We start from the raw sequence: 16,026 nt of genomic DNA on the forward strand, positions 1-16,026 counted from the left end.
TATTCAATATACAAACGATACTATATAATAATAATAAAATAATAATTAATGTGAGTTGTGGGATAAGACAAGTTAGGTCATTTGGCTCACATTCTAAGTTAGGTTCCCAACTTGCACAGGTTCATCATCATTCTTTGTTGTATTTAAGGTTTTACTTAAGTTTTTGTTTATTATGCAAACCATGAATTTGCATCCCTTTTTCCCATAAACAATATATTCAATATATTGATGAATCTAAACACATCCACCTCTGAAAGTGGATTGTGGTATAACTAAATGGGCTTTACCATACAACTATCCATCTATGGTTCATTCTTCATGCACCAGATCAATTCAAATATGCATCCAACATATTGACATGAAATGTTTGTTGTTCTTAATGATTTAAAAGATTTTGTCTTTTGAATATTCATATTCATAAGTCAAATCACAAAGTTCTGGATATGCAAATATGGAACTAATATGTCACTTATAGATTTGGTCATTTGGAAGCTTACCTGGACAACATAAATGACTTTTCGGATGTCAAGATCCGTAAACAAATATAATGAGTTTTGGATTCGATCATCAACACTATTTACAACACACTATTCTGGACATGAAAATCAAGAACTCATAACTCACTTCCGGATATGACTATCCATAAGCTTAAATGAAACATAAAATGACCTTTCAGATATCTTTATTCAGAATATATAACAACCACTTTCAGATTTCTATATTCATAGGCAAATGAAGTCAATGACAATGTTGAGTTTTAAATTATATGTTGGGTGCATGTGTTAAATAATATGCTGGATGGAGAAATTGCCTCCATCTATACCCATTGTGGGCTTCCATCTATAGCCACTGTGGGCTTCATCACTCAACTTAGTTTGCATCTACATTACACTTAACACACCTTCTATTGTAACTATTTCTTTGTATTGTATCATCCAATTTAACATATATTAATATTTGATAAAAAAAAATTAACACCTTCCTACTTTCTTATGAGAAAAGTTTGAATTGTCCATATGTTGGAAATATTGTGAATTGCAGAAGGTTTGGACAAGTGTAATCCATAATTAAAAAATGTGGAATTTCGTAATTTGAAAATATTTTCTAAATTTACAAATATATTTTAAATTATACAATTTGATTATATATCTTAGATTTTACAAATAAAAATATATTTTCGGATTAAGTAATCTAAAAATATATTTTAAATTATATAATTTTCAATATATATTCAAATTAAAAAAACTCTAAAACATAAATATTTTAAACCTTTTCAAAGTTAATGGAAGAATAAGTTACTAATATTTGACGGTGTTTCACTTCACACCTTTGAAGTGTTCTTCTGAGCCCGAAAAATAAAAAGATCTTAAAGCGCCATAACACAAGAATCGCTGAATCAGTGAAAGCAAAATGTAAGGCAATTCTGAATCAACCTCGCTATATCAACTTTTTAACTGTTGCATAAAAAATAAAATAATTTTATTAATATATGTTATAAAATATTATTAATATTGATAATTTAAATTTTAATAATTATTTAATATTTAAATAATTTTTGAATTTAATTGTAATTAAAACACTTTATCTAAAAAAATTAAATTTACTACATTTGAATTTTCAAAAAAAAATCTAAAAGTGGAACTATTTAAAATAAAATCAATTCAAATTCAAACATAATATGATATTTTGGTTCTATTTCTATCTCATATCAGTAGTGTTGCTGTTTGACAATTCATAAATAGCCACGAGTTTAACTAAAAATATATTTGAATTTCATTACATGTTTGTTTGGATATAACCATATTTTTCTCCTTTTAACATCTCAAATACATGTTTCATTAAAGCCAAATTTCAAAATCACGATTCCACAGAAAAATAAAATCGCTTTAAAATGCATTGAAAAGAACATTTTGCAATTTGATGAGGCGACTAATTGATCATGATTTAAAGATTTCCAATTTGTAGCAGTGTTCAGCAATATTTGAAACAGACTCAACGCAGAGTAGATGGATAACAAGTTCTGTACTACTTACATAACACTTTACAAATGAAATTGTGAAGAAGAAAAAAGTGATGCACATAATATTCAGACAATCAAGTGGCACAAGAACGTGAGTTTTACACTTGTTTATATCAGTCCAAAGCAGCCAAAAGGTAGCCAACAAACTGGGCACAAATCCAGGCTATTTCAATACAAGGAACCCCAAAAGTAATATTCCATCAACAACTGATACCCGACAGACATCTATTATGCCCCGAATCACATGGCAGAGAGACACCATTAATAGTCGAAATCTGTTATATATGTCCAAAATCAGTAATACACAATTAGAAAGCAATCTACATATATTTTATATGTTAAGTAACAGTTAGCATTACGAGGAGCAAGTTATTTAGCAAAAATACAGAGGAGTAGTCCAAGATTTGGGATGATCATGCGTGCAGGGGTGATCTCCAATCTAGATCTTCTTGAGGGTAGTCTTTGTGGAGTTCCTTGGGGGGTATGAAGCAGTCCATGGAGAGACCTTGGACGTTGAATGCAATATCATCAATGGTCCATGACTCTTCCAACCGTGTGATGGCAGGGCCTGTCTTTAGATTGTCCCCAAACCTTGTGATCATCACGGATGAATGGCCAGAATGTGCAATCATCACACCATCGACCATTCGGTAATCATCAATTTTTGTTGACATTGTGGTCTCCCAATACGTGGGGTGTGTCCCAGGGGATTGAATCCTGGTGAGGTAAGAGTCCTCTAGGTGCACCAGTAGCCCATTTTTCTGGCTGAAGTAACCAAATGCCACGTGCTTGATCATCTCAGCAGTGCTGTCACTCCGTTCAACCAGGTCCTTCTGATCTGCTGAAAGCTTTAGCACGAAACAATCCATGCCTGAGATTTGTTTTTCTCCCATGTATTGCGCCTCACAGAATACAGCAGACACTGCCAATGGGTCCAGTCCCTACAGGAAGAGTACAAGTAAATTGTGGTTCAAGGGTGTGGCACTCACACAGCCACTCACATCACTACTCAGTGGTAAACAGCAAAGCCACCACCACCTTAGATGCTCATCAAGTCAAATCACTATACTACACATCACGTAGTTCTTCATGGTACACACCAGAGAGGGTACCACATGCCCCAAACCCAACTTTTCCCCACAAAATACTTTATTATTAGACTGTAACACTTTTCTCTGATTTTTTACTTCATTCCCAACTTTGGTTTAGGCTTTGATAGAATTGATCATGACAGAACTAATTTGGAACTTATCTGAACCACATCTTTGCAATATGGTCATTAAAGCAATAAGATCCTAGTCATCTTTGAAGATTTGTATTTTTTTATAAGAGAATCTTTAATAAGTAGGTCATGCCAAAATAGTCACACGTGGTCATATAGTAGGCCCCTCCATAAATAAGAAAAGGAAACGCAGGAATGTGATTTGATCCAACAAATGAAGGGAATTTAGTAGGGAAACAAAGATCCATTATATTCGAATATTAATCCAAATGAACCAAAACCCTCAACAACCAGCATTGATGAATTTTGAAAGGAAAATCCAAAAAACGTTAATTTATTTAGGAGTGCAAATCAGTTGCATCAGAGATTTAATTTCACTAACCCTTCTGTCATGCACCGCCATTGCTCATTTCTGAAGGACTTGTACATTCATAACATTTCATGGTCAAGACTCGATCAAGAGCCACCATAATTTCAAATTCTCTCTCACTAGGTCCGATAAACACAACCAACCACACTATCGGAATTAAATATCAACAAAACTTGCTTACCCCAAAACAAAAAAGTACTGCGTACCAACACCATCAACATATAAATAGACAGTCAAACTAAGGACACTCCACTGATTATAATTTATTACAACAAGAGATCATGATGAAACTATTGAACCAATCAGATTACTAAAGTTTATGATCTTGCCAATTTTTACTTATTCTTTTTGCATGATCCCAATTTAAATTTTGATTTAATTATACTTTCAGTCATTTAAGATTTATTTAATTTTAATTCTCTAAATATGATTTTTATTTTTAAATATTACATATTAGACACTACAATAATTTTTAAAAGTGGTTCTTGATCCTTTAACTTGAGTATTTTAACTATTAAAATCATATTTTCCAATTTTTAAGAGATTATCTTTGTCAGATTCATTTTGATAATACATACTCAACCCTTAATTTAAAAAAAAAATAGAACTGGAAGACATGTAAGCTTAAAAAAAGAAACGATTGAACTTGCCTGAACAGCGCGTCGAAGGGGACGGACGCCGCCTTTGGCAGCGTGTGCGCCAACCCAGGGGGTGTGGCGCCAAGCGACGGTGCCATCACTGCCGGCGACAACCTTCTGAGCTGCGACGACGAGCTCAATCTGCCATTTGTCGGGGAGCATTTGCCATATGACAAAGCAGCCTCTCTCGGAGACTCCGGTGTTGCCGACGTCGTCCACGACCCACATTTCGACCTTACCGGTGGCGAAGATGTTTCGGACGGTGGCGTGGAGGTTGCGGCAGCCGGTGGCGGCGGTGAAGTGTTGGATAATATACTGAGCGGAGGAGGAAAGCTGGTTGAGGGGGGGTTGGGGTTTGGGGTGGGGAGAGACAGGGAAGAGAGGGCAAGCGAGGACGCTGAGTAGGATCTTGAGGTCCGGTTTCTTGTGGAAGAAGTGCGTCTTTATCCAGTTCCAGTTCCGCCATTTCTTGGTCGAGCTGCTTCTCTTCTCTTGTTCGTTTATGGGCTCTTCCGATAATGTCGCTAAACGACCCATCTTCTTCCTCAGATCACTCTCTCTTCTCTCTCTCTCACACACAGACTCTGTGGAATGGGCAAATGTATGTAATATATATGCAAACACTTCTTAAAAGGAACACAACAGCTTCACCTTCTAAACACACGCATCACAAGTGCGTGTCTGACACACCATCCACCCAACCCTACTAGTAAAAAATCTAAATATAATTATTATTAAACATATATAGCTACCATAAACTCTTTCACACTAATATTGATATTGATGAAAAAACTCACTCGCAATGAATACACATAATTATCAAACAACAACGTTTGAAAATAAATGACATAATGCAACCTATATTTAGACAACTAATTATATTTTCAATTTGTTTGTTGTAATTTTATTATAAACACAAAGGTCTATTAAATAAAAATTATAGAGAAAATACAATAATTAAGTTAACTTTCTAAATTATGGTGTCTCAGTCTAATTCATCATGACTTCATATTCAATAAATATATAATTATATTAGTTTAACATAATTATTATAAAAATAAGTAATTTATTATGAATGGATTGGAAAAAAGAAAGTACTTAGTTAAATGATTAAAGTAGTAACGATGTAGCAGCAGACAGAAAAGGTGTATATTAAGGATCCTAGGTGGTGCGACGCATAAAGTAGGAGGAGAAAATTGAGAAGGAAAAGAAAATAGAAGTCCTCTTTGAAGATTTATAGAATGAGTGTTGGAACAAGTGTTGCTGCTGCTTCTTCAAAAGGGTTTTGACTCATAGTGGAACTGTTGCTGGTTAACAGCTTTTACCAGTTATTCCGTGCTTTCTTTTTCTTTTGATTGGAGGAAGTACCATGCTATGACCAAATCCACGTTCCTCACACTCTTCTCATGATACTCACTAATAATAATAATAATAATAATAGCACTATTTGATATTTATCCAGACTAGAGTGCATCACCTTCTTTATTTTTAATGGCCAAACATTCTGCATCTTATCTCACAATAGTGATGGAATGCGATGGAAACCAAACATTTTCTAATTTCTAAACTTTAAAATTTAAAATTTTTAACAATTATTTTCTTATGACCAAATGAAATTGTGGTGTCATTAATAGATTTTGTTTAGGAATGATTTTGATAGCATGACAACCAATTTCAGAAAAATATCTCATAAAAAATTGAATAATAAAGAAATTGTGTTAATAAAAATCAATATTTAGTAGTGAATAAAAACTTAAAACAGAATCATATACAAAATAGTTTTAATACAATATTAAAATATTACAAAAGTAAAATCGATATTTAGCTGTATATAGAGATTCGAATGATAAGAAATAATTTGGTGAATAATAAAAGAAAGGTATAGTGTAGGCGCGTGGGGATTTGAAGTAAGAAAGTGGTGGGGTGGTGTATTTGGTAACCTTGAGGAGAAGAAGGAACTTTTAAGGCAATGCAATGCAATGCTGTTGACGTGTCTACATCTTCCACCATTTTCAATAATTCCTTTTCTGCTACTTCCCTTCCATTTCTTTGCTTTCTTTTGCTTCCTAATTTTTGGCAAAGATTTAAGTGTCTTCAACTCACGCACTAATCTTATAGGCTTGCATTTATCCTTCACATTCACTCCATAGGATTACCAAGCTACAACTTCCCACTAAAATGGAAGAACAAACTTGTTCACCAAATACATATTTTGGATTATGCAATTCCCACTAACACAGACAAATCTGCATTCATTTCATCTATCAGGATAGCGACTTCAACATCTTATGAATATCCCAAAAATTTAGTTAAGTTTGTTTCGGTCAAATTTTTTGTTTTTTTAGTGAATTTTTATATTTTTAATGTCCATAGAAATCCAAATAAATGAATATTCAGATGAAAATTTAATATCATTGTTAAACTGACTAATAATAGTGTCTTATATTTTTATTCAAAGTTTTAATATAATTCAGATTAAAAATATTTTTTCTTCTTCTTTTGAATATTCGAATTAAATATGTTTGTACTATAAACCAAAAGGGTAGTTCTACTCTGTAGAATTGCTGACTTTTTATCACATGTGGCCCACACACATTAAATTTTATCGTATCTTCCCATTTTTATTATTTTTCAATGAGTTCGGATTTATTTATTATCTTGTAAATAATTTTTTTTCAATTTGTTATTGTATTATAAACTACGATGTTTTATAGAGTGAGACAGTTTTATAAATATTATTTTATTCGTTTTATTTAAACTTTTTTTTATATTTAATCGTTTTAATTTATTGATTTCTTTTAATCATTTACAAATAGAATATATTTAAAGTAGTTCTTTTTAAGGTATAATTGACTTCTTAACTATTTTTTTCATAAATTTGTGTTAATAATACATTAATTATTCAGATTATTTAATTAAAACAATATTTTTTGTGCAGATAAGTTATCAGGATATTAATTGTTTCAAGTCAAACTTTAACAAAATACATCACCAACTCTAAATTTTCAAATACAATTATTACTCCAGATTTTAAGTTTGAAATATATTTTTTTAATAGAGAAAATACTTTCCAAATTTTGGAATTTTAGAATCGGGAATTTACTCGCTCATCCGAATCAAACTTCTCACGCTCTCAATTTTTTTTTTAATTTCTTTCAATGCGGTGGAATGATTTTTTTTTTCTCAAGCCTGATACTAGGTATGGAAAATGAATAATTTTTGTTTGAGAATATTATTTTTATCAAGTTAAGGTTTTAAGGAAAAAAAAAGTGACTCTATTTTTAGAGTAGTAAAAACTTATTGGTTAAATGTTTCTGAATTCGATGTTAAGATTTTGAGTTTAATTTTAGTGAATTAAGAAAAAAAGTATATATACTAAATATGGTTAGAAAAATCAATAATCACTCTGTATCACAATAATACAGTTAGAAAACAAATAAGATTATAGTAGTATAAATTGACAATCTAAGTTACAAAAAGAGAAAAACTTTTCATAACTGCTTCATTCTAGTTATGAAAAAGAAGAAGAATTTTGTTTGAGAATGAGAAGGCTCGAACTAGAAGTTAGGTAAATTATTTCTGCTTTTTTTATCAACACATAATTTTTTCCTGGACCACCGCCAAAAATACAAGTTCATGTATTTTGAAAATATTTTAGATTTTATAATTAAAAAAAATTAACGATTTATATTAAATTACACAATTTAAAAATGTATTTTAAATATAATATATTTTCAGATTCAAAAATATATTCTAAATTATATAATCTAAAAACATATTTTAAACTATACAATTCAACATACTAAAAATATATTTCGAATCGTTTTTGAATTATACAATTAAAAGACTTTCCAGACAACAATCCAAAATACATTTTCGGATTACATGTCAAAATACATTTTCAAGTTACCTAATTAAAAACTGACACATGGGCAAATTTAAAGTTTTGCAACATTCCATAAAGTTGCATGAAAAAACCATGGGAATAATAAAAGAAAGAACAATTAGGGAGTTTCTTTCTGCACCGTACATTTTTCTTCCTGTAACTCGCAGTTTTAAAAATTCAAAAATTGGCCATGATCTTTTATTTTTGAAAGGACATCGTGAGTTGGTTTGACATTATTTTTCTTCTTCAGTTCATCTGAGACGTGGTAAGTAAATCATTTTGTTTTTTGACAAGGGAATGTTTCACAAGAAATTTTTTTAATAAATTATTGACTTACAAATTGCTGTAATCCATAAGCCTAATTTCTGTTACGAATTGATGAGTTATGGGTTTCTAAATCCAAAGTGCATATTTTGAATTACGAAATAGTGGATCTAATTGATCAATTTACTAACATTTGACCCCATAATTCACTACCCTAACACAAACAAGGAAAGAAAAGCACAGTGAATAACACGTACCCAACACATTATATTTATAGGTCTTTCAGATATGAAGTGTAGCCTTCAAAGCACCTTATCCTCGTCTGCCACTAGAGCTAAGAGACCATAGTCGAACAATACCATCTTCTCCTCCATTCGCTAATACTCTGGTGCTACCCTCACCAATAATTTATTTGAAAACGACAAGACAGGACCTACTACAGATTTGGCAATCCATAAGCTTATGAGACTCACCAATCAGAAAGATTTACAAAAGTCCTCATTCCAGGATTTATGCAGATTCAATATTCCAGAATGCGAAAAAACAAATGCAAATTAACTGCATTGTTTGGAATCACTATGTTTGAATTGAGCAAACAGAAATCTGCAAAAAAAAAAAAAACACTTACCTTCTTCTCCAAACAGGGAATCACCAAGAGAAACCACTGCCAATATAAACGTCTTCCTATGCCCAACACTTACCTTCTTCTCCAAACAGGGAATCACCAAGAGAAACACTGCCAATATAAACGTCTTCCTATGCCCAAGAGATCGAATAGCACCACTGTCGCAATTCAGAGAGCAATGGAGTTTGTGTGTGCAGTCTTTGTGAAAAAGAAGAAGAAAGAGTAGAGTGTGGGTCTTATATGCATTTTAGGTTTTTTTAGGAAATATTAGGGATAAGTTTGTCTTTGCATATCATTGTGGGAATGCAAGAAAAAAAACGTAAGGCTGCAGGAAAAAACTGCCGAGCAATCTTGTTCCGGTGAGAAAGAGGCCCAAGATAACTTTGGCACTAAAATCACTGATCAAATGGAGGATGTGGCATAATTGCCACAGAATCAATTAAAGATGGCATTACACTAGATTTCGTACGGCCAATAGACTGACTGATTATTTCATATCTCCTTTTGTCTTGTAACATCGAAAAATTTACAATGAGGAAATCTTAATAATTTTCTCAACGTTTTAAGAGATTCAGTCAAACTTTATTTTTCTTGTCCGTTTGGAGCATATAGTAAGTATAACTTAGATAAGTTGTATCGCATCACATGTTATCCATTGGTAGCCAAACATGTGAATTTCATATAATATCAGCATCAATCCTTACATACCAAAAAGATACTCAAACAAAGATGAATATCAATCTTAAGAGGAAATTGGGAAATTGTTTTGTTTTAAGCTTCCTAAGAATATTACCACCGAGTGCACCATAATATTTCGTTAACAATTCTCAACAGAGAAAAAATATCCTACAATTTCTGTCATCTGTTAACTCAATTTTCCACTCAAATCAAAACGTACGTGCTGGTTGACATATACCCAAAGTGGGGGAAAAATAAAGATTACCGTAACATGATTAGTGGATAGAGCTGATAAAATAATGTCTATGACTCATTTTAGCTTCGAGTTTGAGTTCTGTAAGTGATCTCCAGTATACTCAACAACAAACTGGCCTCGGGCAAGATAGATTAAAGCCGCTCATACAGGTACACAACAATTTGCTGCAACAATTTCTCAAAGAAGGCCATGTTCCTAGCCCTGAAATTATCTTCTTTATACTCCAATGATATTTCCAGCAAACCTAAAACAGAAATTCCTTTCATCAGTGTTTATTTAACGATGTATGCAATACTCAGCAGACTAACCATTTCTCCCCGACATAGCACCGGTATATATTTACAAACATAAATGAAGCAGATTATGTGGATGTTGAGTGCTATTCGCATTACCAATAAAGGTATATGGATCCTAGTTGTTTTCAATCCTTCTGTGCAATTGAATACCAAATACTGCATTTCTCTATCATACTAACATGATTTATTTCTCAGAAAAATAAAGAAAAGCACACACACTCATCCATAAAAGCAGAACCAGGCTTAAGGGAGCAGAAATGTAAATCAATTAAGTTTACTACTATACAACTCTCAAAGAGATGCAACGGTAACACCAAAATGACATTATTATATTGTAGACATTAGCAAAAAATAGTGAAGCCTGTTGGTATGACATGGTTAATAATATCCAAGTTGGTTGCTACTTAATATCTGCAACTTGCAAGTTTAAAAACGTAAGGAACTCTGTTCCATTTTCCCAGTTATGTGAATGAACCACTAAAAAATAGCAAGACGGATATCAGAGTTCAAAATTTGTCAAAAAGAACATCCAATTACCTATCAACCTAAAGCAGACAAGCAATTGCAAATCATCATCTGGCTTCCGTGGATTTTTATAGCTTATATAGAAAATAGACCCATCTGTAAACATTGCTAGAAAGCAGAATGGGATTTCCACTCTACAACTGAACTTTTAAGTTCAGATCCAATCTTTTTTCAAGGTTCAGATAGACAATAAAAAGGGACATCCAGAGGGCATGAGTTAAAATAGTTAAAAAGAACACAGCAAACAGCAGCAATGTTCCACTGTTATGGGCAAGACATATCAAACAAATATTAGAGCCAATAAAGGTTCCTTACAGTGTGATACATAATAAGAGAACCAAGCAATCAAGCTAGTTACAAGTTAGTAAGGAACAGAGCCACTAACCGGGGGAGGAAACAAACTATCTTTGAAGAAAACACCCTGTTGCTTGTATCACACTAACAGCATTCTGCACCAAAAACCTTATTCACTCGCTTCACCCTCGCAGAGTTCATCACTCCATTCACCCTCACAGAGTTCATCACTCGTTTCAATCTCTTCCTCCTCCGATTCCTCACTTCTTAGCTCATCATTCTGGACCAACGAACTGTTGTCCTCGTGTTTCAATGACCCATCCCCACGATAAAGAAGCCCCGTCTGCATGACACGGTAGAACTTATCTCTGTGTCGAACAAGAGGGTGCGGGTCAACCAGTTTCCCACTCTGGTACCCTTCCCTGAGAGTAATAGTGGTCGTTTTACACTTCAATGAGAGGTAAAAAATGCCGGGATACCTGGTGAAAATCCGGGTAAACTTGTGCGGAAGATTCAACTCTTCCCTCAAGCTCCTCAAGTAGTTCCTCTTGGTTTTCTTGTGCAGAGTCAAACTCAAAAGCTCGTGGAGAACCCCGACCACGCGCTTCTCCATCAAATCGCTGTTGGGATCAATCTTGGAGGAATCAGCATAGGGGGAAACATAAGGCAGCTTCTGAAACTCCTCCATCCACGTCTTCACCTTCTTCTGCGCCCCGTACCCCCTCGGAAACCTCATCGGAAAAGCCAACGCCGATTGTCCCCTCTTGAATTCCCGGTAGTGGCTCCCACACTCATTTCTCTCCTGCAGCGCGGAAACAGCGAATTCCTCCGGCCATCGTGCTAGTTTGAGCGAAACGACGCCGTTGGGGGACTTGACGAATTCGAAGTCGTTAGGGAAGTTGGGGACGAGGGTTTTCTCGAAGGAGTCAGGTAAGCCGAGGTCCCACTTGAGCGATTGGAGGGAGTACAGGGATAGGGCGCGTGAGCGGGTCATCATGAGAAGCTTGGAGAGGCGTTTGACGGCTTCGTTTTGGTGAGTTTGGTGGAGGGCGAGTTCCTGGGAGTGTAGGAATAGTGCAGTATCGGTAAGGCGGAAACAGGAGAGGGAGGGCCAGCGCGGGTGCGGGAACTCGTGGAAGAGGGTGGGGTAGCGGCGGAGGAAGCGGAGGACAGGGACGGTGAGGCCGAGAAGCTTCTGCCAGTCTGCCACGGATTTCGCCGTGAGGAAGGCGGTGGAGGAGCGGTTAATGGCGTCCTTCAGGAGGCAGGCCGCTTTGAGATCGGTTTCCTTGTCGATGACGTGGTCGAGGCTTCGGTTCTTCACCCATTTCAAACGCACTTTCACTATTCCCCGCCATTGCTGCTTCATCCACGGAATGACACCATTTTTGTTCATCTCCCAACCTGCAACAATCTTCCACAAACCCCTCCATCGTGTTCAGCCATCATCACCGTCTACCAATGGGCCACTGTCCAATAAAATTATCGGCCCAAAATCTTAGGGATACCGGCCCAACCAAAACAATATTTCTTATTCCTGGAATAATCTAAGCTTTGTAAACACCGATTGTCCCATGGAAGAAAAAAATTATAAAAAACACTATAAAAGAAAGCGAGAAAAAAAATGAAAAATAGAGTGAACATTATGTTTCTTGTTAAGGAAAAGTATTAATATTATAATATTATTTTATTCTATTATTTTTTACAATTGATATTTTATATTTAAAAATCAAATTTGAAAAAAATACCACATCCTCTGTTATGAAAGGTTTTTAATATTAAAGAAGGTTAAAATATAAAACATAATGAATTATGTTGTAGTAATTTTTTTCTCATCACTTTTTTATATAAAAAGTGAGATTCATACCATTTTTATTCTTACATACGAAACTACTTTTTTTTCTCACCTTCTTTCTCATTTTTTTCATTTCTACTGAATTCACCCTTATAATCAATTTACGGAGCTAAAATTATTTTTAATTATATATATATATATATATATTTAGAAATACCTGTATACTTTAATGTATCATATAAGAAAAAAAATTCCAGCACAAACCAGCTTTATTTTATACTATTTACACTTACAAATCACAAATTATTAAATGTACAACGGTTGAGGAAAAAAATATTGAAAAGTACGTTTTTTTAACGTCAAACCATACACATTTTAAATTTGTTGTCCGTCTTCTGAATATTAAACTTATTCTTTTAATATGTGTTACTTCAACTTATTAATCTACAATAATACATAATGAAAATTTTCTTCAACCTTTTTACCAAAATTACTTTTAAATATAATTATTTTTCTTAATTAGATATATAATAATTACTGTAACCCTTCCCATTTTCTTTTCAATATCTTTATATTAAATAAATAAAAGGTAAATTAAAATATATATTTTTAAATTGTGTTTTTATAAATTTTTAATTACAATATCTAATAATGATCACTCGAAAAAAAATTAATATTTTCAAAAAAAATCCAAAATACAGAAAAGATGTTGTGTTATTCTATACTTATATATAAAAAAAAAATTCATTATAATTTTTTTTTTATACAAATTTTTTCATATTTTATCTTTCAACCAATATTTTATTTTATTATTGAAAGACAATATGCACTACATTTAATATTTTTATTATTTAAAAAATAGTCAAATTGAACTTTGAATTGAAAAGTGGTTTTATGAGCAATTACTTTAATTTTTTTAAAATATAATAGGGATTTAAATAAAATTCTATAAATATCTCATCAATACAATTTAATTTTTATAAAATTAATAAATTTTAAATTTGATTTTATTAATATTAATGGTTATGACGTATGAGAAATTATGCTCGTTTTCAGGATAAGACTAAGGTTTCTAGGGCTATTTCAATTATTAAATATTTAACTCGTCTAGTGGGTAATTCGTCTAAAGCTTCAATGAAGAATGATATGTTGAATTTCAACGTGATCAAGTTTTTTGGTATTAATACTCATACTGGTAAAGTTTTTCGTCCTCTTCCGGCTAGATGAGAGTTTCCTTCACCATATTAGGTTAAAATTAACATTGGTGAGACTGTTGAGATATCCTAGTCTTGCTATTTGTGGAGGTATTTTCCGGGGAAGTATGGAGGAATTTATTGGAGCTTTCTCTGCGTTTTTTGAAATTCAGACTGCTTTGGTTGCTGAGTTTTATGGGATTATACATGCTATGGATGAAGCTCAAAAAATTGGGCTTACTAATGTCTGGCTAGAATGTGATTTTGCTTTGGTTTATGCTACTTTTACTGCTAGGACCAATGTTCCTTAGATGCTTCGTAATCGATGGAATACTTACTTGTCTTAATCACTGTGGAAAAATCAGGTTTGGGGTTATTTATATTTTTCGTGAAGGGAATGCGTGTGCTGATAAGTTGGCTAATTTAGTATTTATTAATAGAAAATCTTTTCATTGGTATAATAGGCTACCATCTAAATGTTCTTAGAATTCTTTATGAATATGTATAGTCTACCTATGGATCGTTTTTGTTAACATATGGACTTTGGTCTAGTTCTCCTATATTTTTGTATTTTCTTTCTTTTTTTCCTTTTTAATAATATTTTTTTTTCATGTGATGGCAAATGATTGTTGTTACTTGATGTGTGAGCATGAGATGTCAAATTACATAGTGATGCCTAACATGAAAGCTTTTATTTAAAAAAAATTATAATTTTGTTTTGTTTTGTTTTGAAAACGGTTTTTCAAAAGTTAAGTATCCTGCAAAATAAAATTATATAAATAAATATATATAAATTTCATATTGTTATAGTTATTGGAGATGAGAGAGACGTAAATAATAAATTATTATAAAAGAATGAACGTAAACAAACAAAAATAGAAATGGAAATTGTTATGACACTATATAATAAAAACTCTATTTTAAATTTATTCATTTTATAAAAAAATAAATTGCAATGAGATATTTATAAAATTTTACTTAAATTCCTCTTATATATTCAGATAATTAAAAGTATCACATTCAAAATTCAATTCTGTAAAAAAATAAATTACAATAAGATATTTATAAAATTTTACTTAAATTCCTATAAAGTAACTCTAAATCAAATCACATTGAAAATTCAATTCAATTTAACTATGTTCAGGAATAATACATTTGGTAGTGTTAATGTAAGAAAGATGAGGGAAGGAGTAAAAGAAAGTCTGGAATGTTGTTATGTCACCTTTTGAAACTATATAAGTTGATATGAACAAGAACGGAGAAATATTGGATTATGTTATGGTTCAAGAAGGTTAGTTTGTTCCACACCTTAAAAACTAATGGTGATTTTATACATACTCGAGAAATATATATATATATATATATATATATTTAATATTAATTTTTATTAAATATTAATAGGAATAATTAAATAAATATGGATATAAATGAGAAGAAACATAAATTATCTAAATGATATATTGTGAAAAACATAGCTTTTTTTATATACAAATGTCATGCAATATTATAAATTTACAAATATCATGTAATTTACATATGTCATGCAATTTACATAGCCAACATAATAGTTAACCATGAATTTGATGTCTTAAAAAGTTTAATAATAAAATATAAAACTTGATATATATATATATATATATATATATATATATATATTCTAAAGAAGAAATTGTAATTTACATGTCGTGGTTTTGCCCTAATAAGTATAGAGACTCGAGAAATCTGAAGGAGGACAAGTGTATTTACAGTGCTTCCCTTTGGTGGAAAGATTTGAAAAAGATTTGGAAGATGGAGAAGTGGGGTAGTAATTTCGGATACTATTTAAATTGGGAAATTGGCAATGGGAATGATATCAAGCTTTGGGAAGATCGGTGGGCTGGTAACGAACCATTGAAGACTAAGTTCCCAAGGTTGTTTTCATCGAGTGTCCAGAAATATATGTTGTTGGTTCATAGTAGGTTTTG

At 32.3% G+C, this 16,026-nt stretch overlaps 2 protein-coding genes across 2 annotated transcripts; both read right to left on the minus strand.

Moving 5' to 3' along the window:
• Nucleotides 1-2,053: 2,053 nt before the first annotated feature.
• Nucleotides 2,054-4,869, minus strand: LOC137814679 (uncharacterized). The gene is made up of 2 exons (XM_068617541.1): nt 4,263-4,869; nt 2,054-2,961 (listed from the first exon to the last, which is right to left on the minus strand). The coding sequence occupies exons 1-2, from the start codon at nt 4,785-4,787 to the stop codon at nt 2,434-2,436; spliced, it is 1,053 nt and encodes a 350-aa protein (XP_068473642.1). The 5' UTR covers nt 4,788-4,869; the 3' UTR covers nt 2,054-2,433.
• A 4,811-nt stretch (nt 4,870-9,680) lies between these two features.
• On the minus strand, nt 9,681-12,571 carry LOC137814680 (protein WHAT'S THIS FACTOR 9, mitochondrial). The gene is made up of 2 exons (XM_068617542.1): nt 11,166-12,571; nt 9,681-10,203 (listed from the first exon to the last, which is right to left on the minus strand). The coding sequence occupies exon 1, from the start codon at nt 12,468-12,470 to the stop codon at nt 11,244-11,246; it is 1,227 nt and encodes a 408-aa protein (XP_068473643.1). The 5' UTR covers nt 12,471-12,571; the 3' UTR covers nt 9,681-10,203; nt 11,166-11,243.
• Between the last annotated feature and the right edge of the window lie 3,455 nt (nt 12,572-16,026).

The sequence above is a fragment of the Phaseolus vulgaris genome, chromosome 1, assembly GCF_000499845.2.
Source record: "Phaseolus vulgaris cultivar G19833 chromosome 1, P. vulgaris v2.0, whole genome shotgun sequence".
Lineage (NCBI taxonomy): Eukaryota > Viridiplantae > Streptophyta > Magnoliopsida > Fabales > Fabaceae > Phaseolus > Phaseolus vulgaris.

Coding starts and splice junctions, on each gene's coding strand:
- LOC137814679 (XM_068617541.1), bottom strand. CDS start 4,787: ATGGGTCGTTTAGCGACATTATCGGAAGAGCCCATAAACGAACAAGAG. Junction 2,962..4,262: donor CCCTTCGACGCGCTGTTCAG/GCAAGTTCAATC, acceptor CTCTTCCTGTAG/GGACTGGACCCATTGGCAGT.
- LOC137814680 (XM_068617542.1), bottom strand. CDS start 12,470: ATGAACAAAAATGGTGTCATTCCGTGGATGAAGCAGCAATGGCGGGGA.